Source organism: Tamandua tetradactyla, chromosome 4, assembly GCF_023851605.1.
Source record: "Tamandua tetradactyla isolate mTamTet1 chromosome 4, mTamTet1.pri, whole genome shotgun sequence".
Taxonomy (NCBI): Eukaryota; Metazoa; Chordata; class Mammalia; order Pilosa; family Myrmecophagidae; genus Tamandua; species Tamandua tetradactyla.
Window position 1 is genome coordinate 24,991,588 of NC_135330.1, and position 23,361 is coordinate 25,014,948.

Below are 23,361 nucleotides of genomic sequence, written 5' to 3' on the forward strand. Positions count from 1 at the left end.
TGTGCTGGTTTGAAAGGATGTATGTTCCCTAGAAAAGCCATATTTTAAACTAAATCCTATTTCATAAAGGCAGAATAATCCTTACTCAATACTGTATGTTTGAAATTGCAATCAGATTATCTCCCTGGAGATGTGATTTAATCAAGGGTGGTTGTTAAATTGGATTACGTGACGACATGTCTCCACCCATTTGGGTGGGTCTTGAGAAGTTTCTGGAGTCCTATACAAGAGGAAACATTTTGGAGAATGAGAGCGATTCAGAGAGAGCCAGAGAAGAACAACATAGCCACAACAGTCCACAAGCCAGCGACATTTGGAGATGTAGAAGGAAAGCGCCTACCAGGTTGCTTCATAAAACAGGAAGCCAGGAAAGAAAGCTAGCAGATGACGCCGTGTTTGCAACGTGCCCTTCCAGCTGAGAGAGAAGCCCTGACTGTTCACCATTGCCTTCTCACTTGAGAGAGAAACCCTGAACATCATCAGCCTTCTTGAACCATGGTATATTTCCCTGGATGCCTTAGATTAGACATTTCTATACACTTGTTTTAATTGGGGCATTTTCCCAGTCTTGGAACTGTAAACTAGCATCTGATTAAATTCCCCTTTTAAAAAGCCATTCTGTTCCTGGTATATTGCATTCCGGCAGTTAGCAAACTAGAACAGTGAGAAAAATCAATCTACACCAAGCCAGAACTGACACAGATAGTAGAAAAGGTTTTAAAAAAATGAGAGAGACATTAAAATAGTTACCATTTTACTCAAAAGCTACAGAAAAACTCAAACATATTAAACAGAAACATGAGACCCAAATTGAACTTCCAGACATTAAAACTACAATGTCTCGAGATGAAAAATTCTCAAGATAGAGGGGGATTAACAAGAGACTGGACACAGCAGAAGAAAAAACTGGTGAACTTGAAAACATAATAAGAGAAACTATACAAAATGAAAAAACACTAAAGAAAACAATAACAACAACAACAACAGCGTATGTGAGCTGTGTGCAACAACAAGCTGCCTAGTATACGTGAGACTGGAGTCCCTGAAGAAGAAAGAGAGAGGAACAGGAAAAGTAGTGGCTAAAAGTTCTCCAGATGTGAAAACTTAAAACCACAGATCTGAGAGGCTCAAAGGGTCTCCAGTAAATAAAGCTAAACCAGAGCATCAAGTTGTTCAAAACAGGTAATAAAGAGAATGTCTTAAAAGAAGCCAGAAAAAGGGTGGGCCACGGTGGCTCAGCAGGTAAGACTGCTTGCCTGCCATGCCCGAGGACCCGGGTTTGAGTCCCGGTGCCTGCCCATGTAAAAAAAAGAAAAAAAAAAGCCAGAAAAAAAGAACTGCACCTACAGAGGAACAAAGATAAGTATGGCAGTAGATTTGTTATCAGAAGCAATGCAAGCAGGGAGAGTAAAGCCACATCTTTATAGTTTTGAAAAAGAAAAAAACTGTCAAACTGGAATTTCATACCATGTAAAACATCTTTTAGAAACAGGCAAAATAAAGACTTCTTTCAGGTGCACAAAAGCAGAAAATTCAACCTCAGCAGACCCACAGTATTAAAAAAATGTCGGGCAGGCCATGGTGGCTCAGCAAGCAGAGTTCTCACCTGCTAGGCCAGAGATCCGAGTTTGATTCCTGGTGCCTGCCCATGCCTCACCACCCACCCAAAAGAAAAGTCAAAGGAAGTCATTCAGACAGAAAGAAAAAATTCTAGATGAAAACTTGTACCTGCACAAAGGAAGTAAAAGCACCACTGTGCTGGTTTGAAAGGATTTATGTACCCTAGAAAAGCCATGTTTTAATCCTAATCCCTATTCAACACTATAGGATGGAAACTTGATTGGGTTATCTCCACGGAGACGTGACTCAATCAATTATGGGTATCAAACTTGATTAGATGGAGACATGTCTCCACCCTTTCTACCTGGGTCTTGATTCGTTTACTGGAATCCTATAAAAGAGGAGACATTTTGGAGGGAGTTCTTTTTGAGAACGAGGAGAGCGCTGCCGAACCACGACAGAAGGACAGAGAGAACCACAGAGTCCACCAACTAATGACCTTTGGAGATGAAGAAGGAAAATCTCCCGGGGAGCTTCGCGAAACAAGAGTCCTGGAGAGAAGCTAGCAGATGCCACCATGTTCGCCATGTGCCCTTCCAGCTGAGAGAGAAATGCTGAACTTCACTAGCCTTCAAAAGAAGGTATCTTTCCTTAGATTAGAAATTTCTATAGACTTGTTTTAATTTGGACAATTTCACAGCCTTAGAGCAGTAAACTAGCAACTTATTACACTCCCCTTTTTAAAAGCCATTCTGTTTCTGGTGTATTACATTCCAGCAGTTAGCAAACTAGAAAAACCAGAAATGGTAACTATATGAATAAATATTTGATAACCTCATAAGTAAATATTTAAAGTGCTATCTTATTATTAAAATCCTTTTAAAAGATAATTGACTGTTTTGACATAATAATAACAAAATATACTGAGTTTTGTAACATTCACAGAAATAAAATATATGATAAAATAGCTAAAGGCCAAGAGGGGAAAAAATGGAAATATACTATTGAAAAGTTCTTATACTATATGTGACATGATATAATATCACATGAAGTTAGATTATGACAAGTAAAATTTTATGCTATAAATTTTAAAACAACCACTAACAGAAAACAAAGTTTTAGCTCAAACCTAACAAAAGGATAAAATGGAATCATAAAAATATTCTCACAGGTGCATGGGTGGTTCAGTGATAGAACTCAACTTCCATGCAGGAGACCTGGATTTGATTCCCAGAGCATACACCTAAAAAACAAAAAAATACTCACATAATCCAAGAGAAGGCAAATAAGGAAAAACTAGAGAACAGATAGGACCAAGAGATGCAGATAGCTAAATGGTAAATTTAAACATAATCATATCAATAATTACATTAAATGTTAATGATCAAAGCACCTTAATTACAAACAAATTGTTCTAGTTTGCTAACTGCCAGAATGCAACACACCAGAGATGGACTGGCTTTTAATAAAAGGGGGTTTATTTTGTTAGTTCTTCAGAGGAAAGGCAGCTAACTTTCCACTGAGGTTCTTTCTTACGTGGTAAGGCACAGGATGGTCTCTGCTGGTCTTCTCTCCAGGCCCCTGGGTTCCGACAACTCTCCCAGGGGTGACTTCTTTCTGCATCTCCATAAGGCTTGGGCTGAGCTGCGAGTGCTGAGAAGAGGAATGCCTAGCTGCTTAGCCGTGCTACATTGTGCTCTCTCATTTAAGCACCAGCCAATTAAGTCAAACGTCCTTCATTGCAGCAGGCACGCCTCCTAACCAACTGCAGATGTAAATCAGCAACAGATGCGGTTCACCTACCATTGGCTCATGTCCACAGCAATTGAACTAGGTGCCTTCACCTGGCCAAGTTGACAACTGAATCTAACTACCACACAAATATTTCAGATTAGTTTAAAAAATGAAGATCCTATTATATGCTGACAACAAGAAATGCACTATAAAGACTTGAATAGGTTAAAAGTAAAAAGGTGAAAAAAAATACCATGCTAACACTAATCAAAAGATATCTGAAGTGAACATATTAATATCAGACAAAATAGATTTCAAAGAAAAGAACATTTCCAGAATAAAGAATGTCATTCCATAATGACTAAGGAGTCAATTTATCAAAAGGATAAATAGTTATATATATAATATGATTTTCAGATACATAAAGAAAAAACTAACAGACTTGCAAAAAGAAATAGATAAATCCACAATTATGCTCAGAGATTCCAATACCCCTCTCTAAATAACTGCTGGGCAAGTAAACAGCATATCAATAAGGAAATAGAAGACTTTAACAACACTATCAACCAAGTAAGCCTAAATGACATTTAGAGGACACTTGAACCAAAGCAATATACACATTCATTTCAAGTGCATACAAAACATTTACCAAGATAGATATATGTTGATCCATAATACAACTTGATAATTTAAAAAGGATTCAACTCATACAAAGTTTTTTCTCTGATCACAATGGAATTAAATTAGAAATCAACAGAGACCTCTGGGGAAAAATCCAAACATTTAGAAACTAATTAATGCACTTTATTCACCATGGGTTACCATAGTCAAAGAATAAATCAAAATGGATATCAGAAACATTTTGAACTGACTTAAAATACAAGCAAAATACATAAAAATGCGGGTGGTGCTGCAAAGAGTACATTAAAAATATAGCACTAGGGCGATGCGATGGTGGCTCAGTGGCAGAATTCTCACTTGCCATGCCAGAGACTCAGATTCATTTCCTGGTGCCTGCCCATGCAAAAAAAAAAAAAAAAGAAAGCACTTAACTCCTTGTGTTAGCTTGCAAGCTGCCAGAATGCAATATACCAACTGGAATGGCTTTTAAAAAGGGGAATTAATAAGTTACAAGTGTACAGTTGTAAGCCTATAAAAATGTCCAAACTAAGGCATACAGGGAAAAAATACCTTAACTGAATGAAAGCTGATGTGTCAGGAACAACTCTGTCATCTGGGTAGTCACATGCTGGCATCTGCTGGTCCCTTGCTCCTGGGCTCCATTGCTTTCGGCCTCTGTTCCTGTGGGGGTTCCTCACTTTGCTTCCCCAGGGCTGGCATTCATCTCTTGACTTCCCTTGGCAGTCTCCAGGTTCTGTTTAATTTCAGAACCTGAAATTTAAAAAATTTCATGGCAAAGTCTACTGGCCTCCAAGCATCTCCAATTCTGTGTCTCTGTCCAAATGTTGGCATCTGTGCCAGCTCTGCTCTGAAGTGTCTGTTGGCTCTGTTGTTTCTGACTTTCTCCAAAATGTTTTCTTTTTTAAAGGATTCCAGTAAACTAATCAAGACCCACCTGGAATGGGTGGAGTCACATATCCATCTAAACAAAATATCATACCCACAATTGAGTGTGTCACATCTCCATGGAAATAATCTAATCAAAAGTTTTCAACCTACAGTATTGAATCAGGATTAAACAAAATGGTTGCTCCCACAAGATTGGATCAGGATTAAAACATGACTTTTCTGGGGTACATAATATTTTCAAACCGGTACACACCTATATTTACAAAAGAAGAAAGGTCTCAAGTCAATGACCTCTATTTGTACTTAAGAAATTATAAATAGATGAACGGTGTAAATCCCAAGGAAGCAGAAGATAGTAAATAGGTTTAAGAGCATTGACCAATGAGATAAAAAAGAGAAAAGCTATACATAAAATCAATAAAACCATAAATCATTTTTTCTGAGAAGATCAGCGTTCTAGTTTGTAAAAGCTGCCAGAATGCAATATACCAAAAACAGAATGGCTTTTAGAAAGGAGAATTTATTAAGTTGCAAGTTTATAGTACTAAGGTCATGAAAATGTCCAAATTAAGGCATCCAGGGAAGGGTACCTTGATTCAGGCAAGGCCAATGGGTTCAGAACACTTCTGTCAACTGGAAAAGCACATGAAGATGTCAACTAGCTTTCTTTCTCACCTTCTTCAGTGGCTTCCCCAGGGGCATTTTCTTTCATCTCCAAGAGTCTCTGGCTCTGTAGGCTATCCTGGCCCTAAAGCTTTTTACAAAATGGTTCCTTCTTAAAGACTCCATTAAGCAACCCCACCTTGAATGAGTGGAGACACATCTCCATGGAAACCACCTAATCAAAAGCCACCACCCACAATTGGGTGGGTTACATCTCCATGGAAGTAATCAAAAATATCCCACCCAAATATTGAATGAGGATTAAAGAACTTGGTTTTTCTGGGGTACACAACAGATTCAAAGAGGCACAATCAGTAAATCTGATGAATTTCTATCCAGAATGTGCAAGAACAGAAAAGACTAGCTAAGTAAAGAATGAGGGAGATGGTATCACTACAGATTCTACAGATGTTAAAAGAATTACAAGAGGAATATTATTAAAACTTTATACCAACTGTTCTAGTTTGCTAGCTGCTGGAATGCAATATACCAGAAATGGAACAGCTTTTAACAAGGGGTATTTAATGAATTGCTAGTTTACAGTTCTAAGGCCGAGAAAATGTCCAATTAAAACAAGTCTATAGAAATGTCCAGTCAAAAGCATCCATCCAGGGAAAGATACCTTGGTTCTAGAAGGCCAATGAAGTTCAGGGTTTCTCTCTCAAGTGGAAGGGCACATGGTGAATACAGTCAGGGCTTCTCTCTCATCTGGAAGGGCACGTGGCGAACACGGCATCATCTGCTAGGTTTCTCTCCTGGCTTCCAGTTTCATGAAGCTCCCCAGGAGGCATTTTCCTTCTTCATCTCCAAAGGTCGCTGGCTTGTGGACTCTGCTTCGTAGTGTTGCAGCATTCTCTGTTCTCTCTGAATCTCTCATTCTCCAAAATATTTCCTCTTTTATAGGACTCCAATAAACCAATCAAGACCACCCAAATGGATGGAGATATGTCATCCCCTAATCCAGTTTAACAACCATTCTTGACTAAATCACATCACCCAGGGAGATGGTCTCATTACAGTTTCAAGCATACAGTATTGAATAGAGATTATTCTACCTTTATGAAATGATATTTTGATTAAAACATGGCCTTTCTAGGGGGCATACTTTCTTTCAAACCAGCACACCAACAAATTTGACAACTTAGATAAAATTTACAAATTGCTTGAAAGACACATACTACCACTAAAATTTACTGCAGAGGAAATAAATAACCTGAATAATTCTATTTCTACTTAATAAATGGAATTTGTAGTTTAACGCTTTCTTGCAAAGAATGCCAAGCCACGATGGTGTCATTGGTTAGTTATACAAACTAATGAATGATGCCAATTTGAAACAAATTTCCCAGAAAAGTAGAGGACAGAATACTCAGAATATTCCCCAATTTATTCTCTGAGACTAGAATTACCCTAATGCAAAAACCACCCAAAGACATTGTAAGAAACAAAACCCGGGTTCACTATACCTTAAAAACATGCATGCAAAAATTCCTAGCAAATTTTAGCAATAGAATCTAACAATAGATAATATAGATAGTATACCAATACCAAGTGGGTTTATTCCAAGAATGCAATGTTGATTTAACAGTCAACGTAGTCATCATATTAGCAAACTAAAAAATATAAAACATATGATGATCTCAAAAAACACGGAAAAACATCTGGCAAGCGTCAATACCTATTCCTAATGAAAATTTTCAGTAAACTAAAAATAGAAGAAAATTTCCTTAACTTGATAAAGAGTATCTAACCTACTGTTAGCATCATACTTAGTGGTGAAAGAGCAAATGCTTTAACCCTAATATCAAGAACAAGGCAAGGATGTTTGCTTTCACCACTTCTATTCAACATTTTACAGGGATGTAGTGGTTTGAAGCTGTATGTGCCCCAGGAAAACATGTTCTTAAAGCTAATCCATTCCTGTGGGTGTGAACCCATTGTAAGTAGGACCATTCAATGAATCTACTTTAATTAAGGCATGACACATCTCAATCAGGATGGGTGTTAAACCTATTACTGGAGTCCTTTATGAGCAGAGTGAAATTCAGACAGAGGAAAAGCCACAGAATCTCAGGCAAGTTGGGATTCCACAGAACCCAGAATAGAAGGGAAAGATGAGGCAATGCCATCATGTGCCTCACCATGTGACAGAGGAGCTAAGGATCACCAGCAAGTAACACCTTGATGACTCAATTTGTACTTTCTTTTGGCCTGAAAACTACAAGCTAATAAATTCTCATTGTTTAACCCAATGCATTTCAAGATTTTTTGCTTGAGCAGCCTAAGAAACTAAAAAAGGAGGTTCTAGCCTCACCTATGCAATACAACAAGGGAAAAAAATAAAAGTCATCCATAATGGAATGAGAAGAGCAAAACTATCTCTATTTTCAAACAATGTGATTGTCTATATAGAAACATTATGGAATCTAGAAAGTTACAAGAATAAATGAATTTAGCAAGGTGGCAGGATATAAGATAAATAAAGACCAACTGCATTTCTATATACTAGCAACAAATGATCAGAAATTGAAATTTTCAAAAATGTCATTTATAATAACATCAAAAATATGAAATTCATAGAGCTAAATCTGACAAAAGACGGGTAATACCTGTATACTAAAAACTGCAAAACATTACTGAGAGAAATCAAAGAAGACAAATAAAAGGAGAGTTGTATCATGCTATGGGTTAGAAGATTCAATATTGTTGTGAAGTCAATTTTACCCAAACTGATCAACAATTTCAAAGCAATACCAATCAAAATCTCAACTGGCTCTTTTGAGGAAATTGATAAGCTCATTCTAAAATTTACACGGAAATACTAGAGACCTAGAAGAGTTGAAACAATTTTGAGAGTGAACAAAACTGGAGTACTTACACCAACTGATTTCAAAACTTATCATTTTATAAAGCTCAGAGTAGGAAAAGATAGGCAAAGAGACTACAAAAAGGTTTCTGGAAACTTTGGGGGGCAATGGGTTATTTTGTTACCTTAATCATGGTTATGGCTTCACAGCTGTTTGCACATATAAAAACTTATCTTTTTGTTCACTTAAATCAATTATACCTCAATTAAGCTATTTTTAAAATACTATGCATCCTTGCTTTGGATAACATGACACAGGAGGTTATAGAGTACTTGATTGCTTGTATTTCTTGGCTATCCACCGGTAAAATATCAGAGAATATCACAAATAAGCTAAACATAAATAAATAAAACCATTTCAACACTTCCAATATTCCCTTAGGAAAGGAAAGAGAAAGTATATTGCTATCTATGACATCCACATTAAGATTGTATCTATAAAATGCAAGATGAATAATCGAACTTAACTTGTCAAATTAGAGAAATGCACAGGATATGGTAGAGGAAATTGAAAATGGATGAGTGAATAATCACTGATTTAAGAAGAAAATTTTATACCAATCTATCTTAGATTAGTTTTAGGAAATATAAAGTAGATTCTAGTAGTCAAAATAGGTTCAACTCATATGTAACTCCAAAGTATTTGCCTGTGTGTGTGTGTGTGTGTGTATGCTTTGTTTAGTTTTTAGTTTGTTTTCTTTTTTATGATACTAGGATATATAATCAGAAAATGAATCTGTAAGACCTACAGAATGATTTTCCAAATATCCTCTGCATATACTCAGGTCTATATTAGAATCCTCTATTCAATCTTGGAATAACAAATGGAGAGTTATCTAGAGAAGGTAGGTACTTAGGGAGAACAACAAAACTTACAGTTTCAGTACATAAAATCTTTCAACAAAAACTGCATATATAGAGTCCAGAAATGCTTCTGTCTCAGAGGCAAGTTTTAATAGTTCTTCAAAGAGACTTACATGAGTGGGGGTATCTGTGATTCAAGAACATGTTTCAGGGTATGGGAATTTCATCCCCACCCCTTACTACTGTAGGGTGTTCTCACCAAATAAGGCATGTGGAGATGTGGCTAAATGCAGTGTATTTGAACCAACTGAGTTTCCTTGTTAAATTAGACTTGTTGATGTCTAATTCAATTATATGAAGCATATTATTTTTATGAACGTATATTTGATGGAATGCTACTTACAAGCTCTATATACTTGGTCTTGTGCAGTAAGTAGACATAAGTACAGCCCTTCTCATCACCTTTACCAACTATGCAAAATAAGGTGAAAACAGAGGGTCCCTAAAGAGTGACAGAGTGCTAAGGCGAATGCTAATTCAAAGGGCACTTAATACTTCAGATTGGGGGCTTGAGCCTGATCTTCTCTGAAATCTGTGTTTATGTGTACAGGAATGCATGTGTATGGGTGTGAGTGTGATTGTGACTGACCCAATGTAAGGTCTATAGCAGGTAATTCTCGTTAACAAATTAAATAAACTTTTTTTGTAAGTTATTGTCAATGATTATAAATTATCATCATTTAACCAGTTCCTCAAAACAGCACATGAGGAGGGCATTGAGAACCAAAAGGATATATTTATATCACCATCCATGTAATAGTCTTCAGATGAGACATATTAATACTCTTCAAAACAAGATTAAATACAGTGTGTCCATTTACTTTTCATTTTTCTTCCTTCATTTGTTTATTTAATAATAAATACTAAGTGTCAGCATTAAGGACACCAAAAGTTGAGTGAGCCAGTCCCTGCCTTCTTGGAGCTCCAAGACTAGGAGAGAGGAAGAGAGCATTATAGGGAGCTAAGCATCTTTTCCTAGGGATGTCAAGAAAGGCTTCCCAGAGGAGGTGTCATTTGATCTGAATTATGAAAAATGTGTAGGAGAAGATAGAAAAGAGGATTCTAATCAGAGGGCACACTTTCTGCAAATACATGATAAACCAAGTTCAGTGACAGAAATATAGGTATAAAAGGGAAAGTGGATTTTATGTATTGAAACTGTAAGTTTTGTTTTCTCCCTAAGTGCCTACCTTCTCTAGATATGGATGCACTGAAAGACAAGTACAAATTATTAACGGGCTCATATTCGAAGCTAAGGAATTTGGAACTCGTGATGTATTCTGTAGAGAACTGTGATTCATGAGTTTTGTACCCACTACTGGAATGCACTTTATCAGAGCAGTCATGAATGAGCTAACAAAAGTTCGAGTCAATACCTTGAGCAAACAGTAAACTCACAATGCCCAGCCTGTGGTTAAAATCCAGGGGCCAGAAATACTCAGGCCGATAAAACAGGACATTTTGTCCTTTAAGTGAGAAAGGTAAGAATGATGAAATCATGAAAGTCTCCAGGTAATATATTGTGATGGTTAGGTTCTGGTGTCAACTTAGCCAAGTGATTATTGCCAGTTATCTGGTCAGGCAAGCACTGGCTTGACCATGGCTGCGAGGACATTTCATGGCTGAATGATAAACCAGAAGTCTGGTCTATTAAGTCATCAGTCAGCTGCTTGCATCTGTGCCTGATTACATCTGCAATCAACTAATGCATGTTTCCCACCAACAAAATAATCCAATCAGCTGGAGGCTTTTAAGGAAGAAGAAACACTCCTTTGCTGCTTCTTCAGCCAGTGAGCCACTCCTGAAGTTTATCCAGACCCTTCAGCAGAGCTGCCCGCTTCACAGCCTGCCCTAGGGATTTTGGACTCTTCCATTCCCACGGTTGCATAAGACACCTTTATAAATCTCGTGTTTACAGATCTCTCCTGTTGCTTCTGGTTCTCTAGAGAACTCTGACTTATATAGTTGTTCTTATAACAGATTACCCAGATAAATGTCGAGATAAGGAAAAGGGATGATCACAGGCATCAATAATGCCCTCCATAGGTATTGATAATGCCCTGTGACCCCCACCTGTACTCCACACTCCTGCAAAGTCTGACCACAGCATGGCTCTCCTCAAAATGTTTCAAAGGCTTGTCACTGCCTTTCGGTGAGTGCAAGCTCTGTAGCATACAAGGCCCTTGATGCTCTGGTCCCAGTCCACCTTGTTTTTACCTCTCCCTGACTCTCTTTATCGCTGGTAATATTGGACTGTTCATATTTCCTACACTTATATAGTACAAGTATATCCCAAGTAATATTTGTATTATCTGGCAATCCTAGTCTGGAGTATCCAGATTGCAAACATTTGGTAGCTACTGCATAAGGTACTGTACTCAAGCAAAACAGGGAAGACAAAGTGAAAAAAACATCACCTAAATGAAATGAATAAAGGCCCGAAAGTGGAACTTCAAGTATTAAACAGCAGATGGAGAAGACGTTATCTGGCCAGAGCCTTCTCATCACTCTTGAGTTACGTCCTGAGAGAATGGCATTCTCCTAATTCTGACTTTAGCGTATCCAAATGTGTATTCCTGAGAGCTATCTTCTTTCTGCCACAATTCTCCCATCTCTTCTTATGATTCCCAAGTCTACTCTATTACTATCACTCTAGCTCTTAACCAGACCCACGTCCTCTGCTACCTCTGAGATATCCTAATATCAATTCTAAAGCTGGATTTCAATCACCCTACACCAAGAAGGCTCTTGTTCCTTGTCCATAAGGCTGTAAAACCTTACACACAATCTTTATTGTCTCTCTCTCTCTATCATTAGCTAGTTCTATAAATGAGAGACCTGTATGGAACTAGAAAAAGGGAAAGTCAAACCACAAGACGTCCATATTCTCCCATTACGCCTTCCCCTCTCATACCCACACTGTTTTTTTTTTCATACGCACACATTTTAATATGGAAGACCTTGGGTTTAAATAAGCAAATTAATCCTGTTGGCAACCTCTTCCTGCTTTCACTTTAAATCAGGACAAAGGACATTTCCTAAAAGTAAATCTGATTTTTTCAACTTCAAAAACATGATTAAATCACTATGTAGAATTCATGATATAAATGAATCTATAGTTCTAAAGTTTAGTTTTGCTAACAATGACTTTTATTATTAAGTTTGATAAGCAAATGAATAAAGTCAACGAGATTACAATTGGGGACACAGCCTATTTAAGAAAACAAGCAAATCAAGTGCTATAGTAAAATAAATTCCATAAAAATAAGTATATAACAATTATAAATGACTATATTTTGCTAAGGAAATCCCACTCCTCCAAGGTCCTTACCACACTTGAAAGTCAGTAAAGTTCATTTATTTTAAACATGTCATTATTTAAACTTTTCACTAACTTTCACTGTTCACTCCCAAAAGTTAAAAGTAGCCTATTTTCTTTTTGATTCCATTGACTGGTAAAATGCCTTAAATTCAGAACTAACAGGAGTATATCAACAATATCCAAAGCATCCTGGTAGATTTAGGTACTATTTCATTACAAATCGATTAATACTGAATGAGATAATCACTTAACATCTAGTATGTGCTGGATATTGATCTGGTAAAGAGGAAATAGCTAGCCCCAAGCTTCCAAAAATTTACTCTTTTAATGAATACACACACAAACACATGATTATACCAAAAAAAAAATTGGCATAGCTGAAGACAGTGGTGGCTATATAGTGACCTTTCTCCCCAAATCCCCTCATCAAATAATTCAAAATGACTATAGGAAGAAAATATAATTTCTACACCGAAGTATTCCCTCCTCACTACATCTTGAACACAAAGAACATTAGAACTGCAAAATAACTGTGAGTAGAAGGAAATCCCAGTGTGTTGTCTCTCACGCAGCCACCCCAACTTCATGCAGTTGCAAGACTGAGGAGGCAGACCAAGAAGAGCTGCGTGGAAGGAAGAAGAGGAAATCTACCAAGAGGGCCTAAGGGTGAGTTGAACAACCTCCAGATAAATTCACCATATGTGCTGGTTTGAAAGGATGGTATGTCCCCTAGAAAGCCATGTTTTGATCAAAATCCCATTTCATAAAGGTGGAGTAGTCCCTATTCAATACTGTATGTTTGAAACTGTAATCAGATCATGTCCCTGGATGATGTGATTTAGTCAAGAGTGGTTGTTAAACTGGATTAGGTGACAACATGTCTCCACCCATTTGGGTGGGTCTTGTTCGGTTTATTGGAGTCCTATAAAAGAGGAAACATTTTGGAGAATTGGAGATTCAGAGAGAGCAGAGCAGAATGACATAGCCATGAGAAGCAGAGTCCACCAACTAGTGACCGCTGGAGATGAAGAAGGAAAATGCCTTCCAGGGAGCTTCATGAAACAGGAAGCCAGGAGAAGAAGCTAGCAGATGATGCCGTGTTCACCATGTGCCTTTCCAGATGAGAGAGAAACTCTGACTGTGTTTGCCATGTGCTCTTCCACTTGAGAGAGAAGTAAAAAAATATAATTATTTTTATAATTATAAAATATTTAATTTTCTGCAGCTTTCTCCTCATTCTTCAAAGGGACTCTCTCCAAAATGTCTCCTCTATTATAGGATTCCAGTGAATTCATCAAGACCCACGTAGAATAGGTGGAGACACATCTCCATCTAGTCAAGTTTAATACCCACAATTGATTGAGTCACATTTCTGTGGAGATAACCTATCAGGTTTTCCAACCTACAGTACTGAATAGGGATTAGAAGAAATGGTTACTTCCACAAGATTGATGAGAATTAAAGCATGGCTTTTCTAGGGTACTTAAAATCCTTTCAAGTCAGCACAGATATCAAAAAAAAAGGATCCAAGAATGGTATATGGAGGCTCCTAGATGACAATCTTCTTCCATAACAACTTCACTTAAAGGCTCGCTAGAAAAAGAAAAAGCCAAAAACCAAACAAAGGTAAATGAACTCCAAACAAAACCTATAGCTTCTCCAGCTTCCTGTACTCGGCCCTTCCTCCACAGTTGCCTAACAGGTTCCTCTTGACTGATTTAGGGAAGATGATATAATCCAGTTTCCTTTAAAGATTAAATCTTCTGCTGAATCAGGTATGACCACTAGAGTTAAACCTTGGACCTGAACTGAATTAAAAGCTATCATGAGGGCGGGCCGCGGTGGCTCAGCGGGCAAGAGTGCTTGCCTGCCATGCCGGAGGACCCCGGTTCGATTCCCGGCCCCAGCCCATGTAAAAAACAAACAAACAAACAAAATATAATAAAACAAGAAAATGTTTAAAGATGTTTCCCTTCCTTCCATCCTTCCTTCCTTCTCTCTGTCTTTCCTTCCCTTCCTCCCTCTCTCTTTAAAAAAAAAAAAAAAAAAAAACAGCTATCATGAAAGATTTCCCTAAAGAAAACCAGCGAATATTCTAGAAGAATTTAGAATTCTTTGGAGTATATATGACCTAAGATCATTTGACCTATATCAGCTAGAACACTGCTGGTCAGAACCTTATATGCTAAATCCTGGGTGGCAAAGCTGGTTGGAATGACCTAAAGAGACCTCCAAAATCCCTCTTTCCACAATAAATCTAAATGTCAAATAGACCCAAGAAAGAGGGCAAAACTTCTGTAAGATTACACATCAAGGAAAAGAAAATCTTAAAACTATCCTCCAAAACATCAATGAAAAAGTTTTAGCTCTTGTATTAAATAAATAACCTCAATTTGTCCTATCTTCCAAGAACAAAAATTCTGATAAAAAATATGAGCAGGGTGAGGAGAGAAAGGCAGCTCTTTAATATAAGTCAGTGAGTTCTGTACTTCTATGTTTCTGTGTTGCTGCATTTTTATGTTTGACTCATAGCTGAAAATTTTTAAATTAAAACTATAAACTCTGTTTATCAGTATGTTTGATGGGTATTTTCATACCTTCAGATGATAATACCAAATTAGCATATCAAACTTCTTATGCCAGTTTGAAAGGATTACATACACTAGAAAAGCCATGTTTTAATCCTAATCCATTTTGTGGAAGCAGCTGTTTCTTTAAATCCTTATTCAGTACCGTAGGTTGGGACCTGGATCAGATTATCTCCACAGAGATGTGATTCTCCCAATTGTGAGTATTAACCTTTGATTAATGGAGAAGTGACTCCACCCATTCCAGGTGGATCTTGATTACTTTACTGGAAGACTTTAAAAGAGGAAGTATTTTGGAGAAAAACCATGAGAGGAGAGACACAAAGGCCAAGTAGCCAGATGGAGATGAAGAAGGAAATCACCCGTGGGGAAGCTTCATGAAACAAGAAACCTAGAGAGAAAGATAGCAGATGTCGCCATGTTTGCCATGTGCCTTTCCAGTTGAAAGAGAACCCCTGAACATCATCAGCCTTCGTAAACCAAGGTATCTTTCTCTGGATGCCTTATATTAGAACATTTCTATATCCCTGCTTTAATTTGGACATTTTTGCAGATTTAGAACTGTAAACCTACAACTTAATAAATTCCCCTTTTGAAAAAAACCATTCAATTTCTGGTATATCACATTCTGACAGCTGGCAAACTAGAACACTTCTTAAAAGAGCTTTATTCAAATTGACTTAAAGATAAATAAACACATATATAAATCAATATTCCTAAAGTCCCAGAAATTAGGGAAATTGAACCTCTGTTACCAGAGAAAGGCAGTGAATTCTTTGCCTGATGCACACAATGACCAATTCCTGAGACACCAGGTTTCATGAAGAGAAAGAGTTTAATGCTAGGCATGAAGTAGGAGATCAGATGACCTATCAGCCCTAAAATCTGTCTCCCTGAACTGCAGTAATTCTGACAGTTTTAAGGTATTAAAAGATGGGCATAAAAAAAAAAAAAGATGGGCAGATTTTTGCATAATGAGCACAATGGCTTCAGATGATGTAATTAGAGGTGATCTAATTATTGAGTATGTACAGATTGATTATAAATGCTTAGTCACAGAACAAATGCAAGAAAATAGTGACCTTAATATGAAGATGGGCATGATTTTTAGTATTATAATGAGGTATAACTCACTTGTAGGTTGAAGTCTAAGCTACTGTACATGTCAGGCAGGCCCCTTTTGGTTAGATCCAGCGTCAGATTATCAAAATAACATTGGACTTGGGGTGAATTAGTTCCTGAGTGACCCAAGACCCTATATTAATAAGCATTAGGGGCCATCTTTAGTGATCATAAGACTCTGAAGTCGAAAAACTGGACAAAATGTGTGCAAGTGAAAGTTTGTCAAAAGGTTTTACAATTACAAAGGTACAAGATAAAGGTTGTACAATTATTTTCAGTGATCAAGGCAGCTGGATTAGAGTTCAGAGATTTCAGTTATTTCCTTCTGTCTACTTTAATACACCAGAAAATAAAAAGAAATATGTATATATAATTCAGTAATCATAATCATTTCTTCCATCCTAACTTCTTTTTACAATTCCTCCCTCTCATTTTATAATTTACTCAATCTTGAGGGATATCTGGGTAACAAAACTTCTAGTTTCTTCATGCTGAAAAAGGCATCAACATTATAGGGCAGAGGAATGAAACTGATTGCTGTTCTTGGAGAGACTGGTACTTCTTGGTTTCAGGGTTTATCTGGCATAGGAACAATCAGAGGCTTTAAGTCTCTGGAAAGCAATTTTTTTTCACATGGGCAGGCACCATGAATCGAATCTGGGTCTCAGGCATGGCAGGTGAGGACTCTGCCTGCTGAGCCACCATGGCCCACCCTGAAAAGCAAATTTAATAAGAAAACTTTTATAGAGCCTAGGGTTTATAGAGCTTTTATAGAGCTTTAGGGTTTCAAGGAACAGTATTGGCTGGGGCTTGCCATTTTGTGGCAGTTTGCAATATCTGGCTGAAACTTGTATAAAAGTAACCTCCAGAATAACCTCATGACTTGATTTGAAATCTTGTAGCCACTTCTTTCCTCCCTTTTGGTCAACCAATCCCATGAAGCGAAGGCCAGGCTCATGCCTGGGAGTCATGTCCCATGTTGTTAAGGCCAGGTTCATCCCTAAAAGTCATGTCCCATGTTGCCAGAGAGACTTAGACCCCTGAAAGTTATATCCCATGTGGGGGAGGAGGTATTGAGTTTATTTGACTTACAGAGAGAGACAAAAGAGGTTCTCTGGGGATAACTCTTAGGCATTAATTACAAGAAGGCTTAGCTTTGCCATTACAGAAATAAGCTTCATAAGGGCAAGCCTCAAAATTGAGGGCTTGGCATATTAAATTGAGAGCTCCTAATCCTTAAAAGAACTATTCTTTTGGTCTGACACAGAAGTTAGTCTTAAAATACAGACAATATCATCTTTCACCTTGTATTCTGATTTACCTTAGTCTTAACCGGATAGGCTTTCTTCACATCTCAAAGTCTGATCTCATTTTCAGTTCCATTGACAGTTGATATATGTAGTAATGCTGACTTTCAGAGTGGGGGAATGCTAACTCTGAGTCACACAGATGCTTAAAGTTCCAGGGAGCTATCAGGTTATACAAAGAGCAAAGCATCTCAGAATTTGACAGTTAAATCTCAAGAGTAAATGTCACTGCTGTGAGAGCTTACAATCTAAGCCCTAATTTTATTAAAAGCATTTTAAATTAAGACAAACCATAGCAGAGGTTTTATCCTGTTTCAACTTTACACCCTTACTATATTTATGTTAATAACAGATAAGACAATTAATATATTGTCTTATTGCTCTTATAAAGTCCCTGTTTGTTGCATTACCTTCAAATGTCAGAAGAGTCCAAGTTTGAAATATAATCAGTTTTATATCAGAAAAAAAAAAAACAATATTTTTCAACATTAGTCCCAAGTACTAAATAATACCAGGAATATGTTAATTCATAAAATTATGTTATTGCTTTTTAAAAAAGCTAATTCAGAGCTCTATTTATTCAAATGCTACCTTCTTATTTAGAGGTCTTACAAGTGTCATCTCTTCTATGAGGTCTTCTTAGGTCATTCTTTATCTAACTGCTTTTTAAAATTCTTCCAGCATTATTATTCCTTTATTACTACTGTCTTACACTATCCCCTGATACATGTATAATTCTAAATAGAACATAAACTCTTAGAAGCTAAGAATCATGCCCTCCCCATTCATGACAGCGCTTACTAACAAAAATCTACTGATTGACATTAACAAAGTCACTACAAATTCTAATTCTTCCACATACTGTGGATAACAAATGACAAAGTAATTAAAAATCCAGATTCTTTGAAATCCAGGTAACCAAGGTTACAAAAATCTCATTTATATTTCTTACTGAACTTAACTGACTTCTTAAATAAGATATATTGGAAGCATCAAGCACATCTTTATTTTTATTATATTTTATATGTGTCATCATTACCAGGTATATTGCTCAGTTTATGTAACCTGTCTAGTTAGGCTATTTTAAGAGAAATTTTGAGAATGTACTTATATTACCAGCTTATTTTATCAGTAAGCATATGTAAATTTAGGGAGAACATACCTAAGCAGAATAAAATTGCATTTGTTCAATTAGAAAATTCACCACAAAAAGAGGAGTCAGACTAGACTTTGCCACTGCAATTTTTTGCAGCTGTATTTGTTTTTTACTCCTTCTATTTGAGATTTTTTTTAAATCCCTTTTTTTTTTCATAATTTCCTAAAATTCTGAGCAACCTTAACAGCACATTGACTATCAAGTTCTGGAAATAGACTGCAATTGTTTAATTGGTCCCAAGCCTAAATTCAGGAAAACTTTTCCATAGCTCTCCAGGACCTTTCATTTTGTTTACTGAAATTGAGCGATTAGATTTATTCAATTACCCTGTTCCAAGCCTATTTATATTTTACTAATGATTTGATTACTATGGTTATCATTGTAAAGGTATTATTGGAAAAAAATAATTTAACAAACATGGCCTATTCTATAGCATTTTCTGTGCCTACCATTTCTAATCTCCAGGCCCTTGAAAAAAGAATTCTAAACCACACCTCCCCCATCTTTCTGCACTCAGCCCCTCCTCCTCCATAGCCACTTTAGGTGGTTAGACCCCGGAAGCAGGGACAGTTGAGACAGAGAGAATGAGGCTTGGCCTGTTGAACTTGTATTTAAAAGTTTTAGGTGAGGGTGGTGGGATTTGAGAGTTCTATGCCTTTCTCTTAATTATTTCCAACTATTAGATCTATTTCACTCAAAGCTGCAGCCCAGGAAAAGGCCTTTGCATTTTCCAGCGGCAACCCTCTGACAGCCTGCTGCTGCCTTAGGGAAATTCCAGGGGTGTTTTCTTTCTAATGTCCATGTTTGTTTACAGTAATTACGAAAACTAGGACTTTGAACCCTGTGCCAGGACAGGTTTTTTTCCTTCTGAAACTCTAGGATTACTAATAGTATATATATTATTATAATATGTATTACTGTTATATTAGTAATTGATATATATATCAATTTAAATAGAGCTTTTTATGAATTTTTTTGTTAATTTGTTATGATCATTCAGAGGTATGAGAATATACATTGAACAGTCAGACACACACAAATAGAGAGTTTGTCACAAGAAACAGAAATGCATGAATACTTTTGAGAGTGACAAATAAAGGATTGAATATACCTTATTTTATCCCATTTCTGCCCTTTTGCAGAACGGTTTTAAAGAGAATGCAGGCAAAAGACCATGGAGGCCACCCTTCCTTGAGGAAGGAGTGGCATATAAAGAGACTGGCCTTGGTAGCACAATTGGCCCCAACCTTTGGTGTTACCTAGATGGTGCAAAGGCGCCATAATGCCAATTTTGAGATATATCTACTGTCATTCTATTGATCTATTACACTCTTATTCTATTATTTTACTATATCTTGGCCAGACAATGAAGATGGAAGGCACCCTTCTTTAGGGACATGGATTTTCCATGAAGAATATGACATAATTGTTGCAAATCATAGTGTCTAGGGGATAATTCTGTTAGCACATGAGGTGGACGCTGATGACCTTGATCTCTGGGGCTCAGAGGGACTTGGATCTGGGTTCTCGGGTTAGTCCCTAATAGAAGGTAAGCAAAGATTCAACACGGTTAGGGACTCTGAGGTCTCATTTAGGCATATAGGTTTTAAGAAAGGTCAATTATAGTATCAAAAATTAATTACTCTCTGTATTGTACTATTACCCCCAAGCCTTTTTTAAATTTATAGACCTGACTGGTAAATAAGGAAATGCAATGAAACCACAATGAAATATCATTTCACATCCTTAATATTGGCAAAAAATTGAAAAGTCTGACAATACCAACTGCCAAATAGGATGTGAAGCAAAGAGCATCCTTTACGGTTGCAGGGAGCATAAATTGGTACAGACATTCTGAAGAACAATATAAAAGTATCTATTAAAGGTGAAGATGTGTATACCCTACAACTTAGCCATTCTCCAACCAGGTATGTTCTCCAAAGGAGCTCTTACACATGTGTGTATGTAAGTAAATCCAAGAATTGTTTGTGGTAGCATTTTTTGTAGTAGCACAAAGTGAGATAGCCTAAATACTCCCATTGGATAAGATTATTAATTTCAGGAGACCTAAGTCCTTAGAGTTTCTTCAATTTAAAATTTTTCAGCGATGAATCAGACATAGAAACACAGAAACATAGAAATAAGAACTCACTAATTTACACAAAAGAGCTGCCTTTCTCTCCTTGTCCCACTAATCATTTTTATCAGAATTTTTGTTCTTGGCAGATGGGACAAGTTGAGGCTATTTATTTGATATAAAGGCTAATGCTTTCCCATAGATGTTTGTGGATAGTTTTAAGGTTTTCTTTGCCCTGATGTGTAATATTACAGAGGCTTTGTCCTATTTCTGGGTTTCAGCTGGCAGAATGCTGAAGGAGGTGTGAGCAGCTCCTCCCATTTCTCAAAGCCTCCTCCAACTCTTAAAGTGCTTCAGGCTTCCCTCCAGCACAAAACAGAAAAAAACTATCTGTCAAAGGGACAGCAACAAAAAACAAGGGTAAGTATGCTAGCTGGGGAAAGAAGCAGAAAAAGAAAAGCTCAGCATTCTACCAAATATGACTGGAGATTTGGCTCATATTGCTAGTACTGCATTATTGGATAGTTTGGCTTTATTAAATGGGTTGTATTTTAAATGTTAAACCAAGTGGTTTAAACAAGACTTGCCTCAAAGTCCAGGAAGAAGTCAGTTTCTCTCATGCGAAGGGGAGACTGGGGAGATTTGACTAATGATTCATTTTGTCCCATTCGTGTTGCTTATTAATTTACTACTACTATTACGTTTAGAGTCACTTATCTGACCACACCGTAAGCAATACTGATTGATCAACTCCTTGACAAGAGACCATGGCAAAGAAGGTGGCAGTGATAGGAGCTGGGGTCAGTGGCCTGATATCCCTGAAGTGCTGTGTGGATGAGGGACTTGAGCCCACTTGCTTTGAGAGGACTGAAGATATTGGAGGCCTCTGGAGGTTCAAAGTAAGTAGGATTTTTCTTGTTTCTTGAACAGGTTGTGCCTACTATTTCAAGGTGAATCATAGCTACTGACTAAGGAATTTCTGGAGCAACTTTAATCAGATTTATTTCATGCAACTATGCGGGGACTGAGTCATGGGCTGGCATCTTTCTCTTCAGGTTGATTTACTCATGCCTCCCTTAGGCCAGGAATCAAATGCCTCTTTCTGCGTGCAATGTGCTCATCTTTCCTAGTTCAGAATCAAGACTCGGATGATAACTTTCTTACAATTCCAAGTGACCTGGTAAAGCTAGGTCAGTAAGAGTTCCTGACTCATAACAGAGTTCAAAAAAGCTAGCTACTAATCCTAGCTATAGCCATACTTTATAGATGGGCAAAAAGAAACTGAGGAAGGCTAAGTGACTGCCCCAGCTACAGGAATTGACATTCAAACCCAGGTTTTAAAGAATTCTAAGCAGCTAAGCCTCCTACTAAGCATGCCTTGACTTGCATTCTTGCTTGAAAAGGTTAAAGAAAAATTTAAACTCAGAACTCATGAGCAATAACTTTAGGATTATGTGTCAGGTTTACCTAAGTGAGGTGTTAAAATGCATCAGATTTAAATACATCCAGAGCAGACTTTCCTATCAGAGAGACCATTCAGAGGACTCAAAGAAGGAATTCTTCCTACAGTCTGACTCAGGGAGATCACAGGAACCATCTAACACATGTGCTTTGCCACTTTGAACTGAATCTCATGCCAAAAAGGATTTTTTGACACTGGGTTTCCTAACTGTATATGACTATAAGACTTACCAAGAAGGTTTCTGAAGGATGCTGATTCCTGGGTACCATGCGAGGTCTACTGAATCAAAATTTTCTGAGGAGGGAAATCTGTTTTGAAGAAGAGTCTCAAATGAATCCTATGATGAGGGAAGTTTGGCAAACATTACACAAATACTAAATACCAAATTACTCATCCAACTATCCAAACAGACTCAGAGTTAATGATGGCAAAGTTGATTCTTACTCTGGACAGGTAACTACAGAGAGGAAAACTGAAAAAACAGATCAAATCACATTCATTTCTTACTAACAACTGGTTATTAGAGGAGTCATGATATCTTTCAACTCAGAGGGGAATATAGTATGGTGGTCATTGCTGTCTTAATCAAAAGTGTGGGGTATTTTTGTCCATTCAAGGTTTACATACAGATTCAAAATGGGACTTTTTTTTTTTTGTCACCAGATAGATTTTAACCTGCAAGAGCAATGTAGAGTTTATTAAAATTTTTTCATTTAAAAATGCTATTACTGTTTTATTACCTGATTGAGGATTTAAGAACTCAATCTTAATGAGCAAATGTCTCTTATTTGAATAGCAATAATTTGGCAGCAGAACAGGTGAGAGTTATTTTGAGTGACTTGTCAACAATGTGATTTGTTGATTTCCAGGAGGTACCTCCTTGCTCCATAAAATTTCTCCAACTTTCCTATTCTCAGTGTCTAAAATTTTAGAATTAGAGATATCTTCTTGTGGGTTAGAAAAGGTAGATTAAACTTTGACTAAATTAAGTCTTATTAGGTCCCAAGGGTTAATATATAACTCTGTGATAACTGTAATAATATCACATATCACTATCACCTCCTTAAAACTATATTCCGATAGAGAATGTAAACAATTTTCTCCACCCAA

At 37.1% G+C, this 23,361-nt stretch overlaps 1 protein-coding gene and 1 long non-coding RNA gene across 3 annotated transcripts in view; one reads left to right on the plus strand and one right to left on the minus strand.

Moving 5' to 3' along the window:
• LOC143680618 (uncharacterized) overlaps nucleotides 1–23,361 on the minus strand; it is a 275,278-nt gene that overhangs the window by 16,562 nt on the left and 235,355 nt on the right. The window lies entirely within an intron of this gene.
• Nucleotides 21,072–23,361, plus strand: part of FMO2 (flavin containing dimethylaniline monoxygenase 2) — a 32,031-nt gene continuing 29,741 nt past the window's right edge. Inside the window, exons 1-2 of the mRNA XM_077156962.1 lie at nucleotides 21,072–21,209; nucleotides 21,497–21,688. Coding sequence (XP_077013077.1) covers nucleotides 21,557–21,688 — 132 coding nt within the window. The 5' untranslated portion in view covers nucleotides 21,072–21,209; nucleotides 21,497–21,556. The remainder of the gene's footprint in view (nucleotides 21,210–21,496; nucleotides 21,689–23,361) is intronic.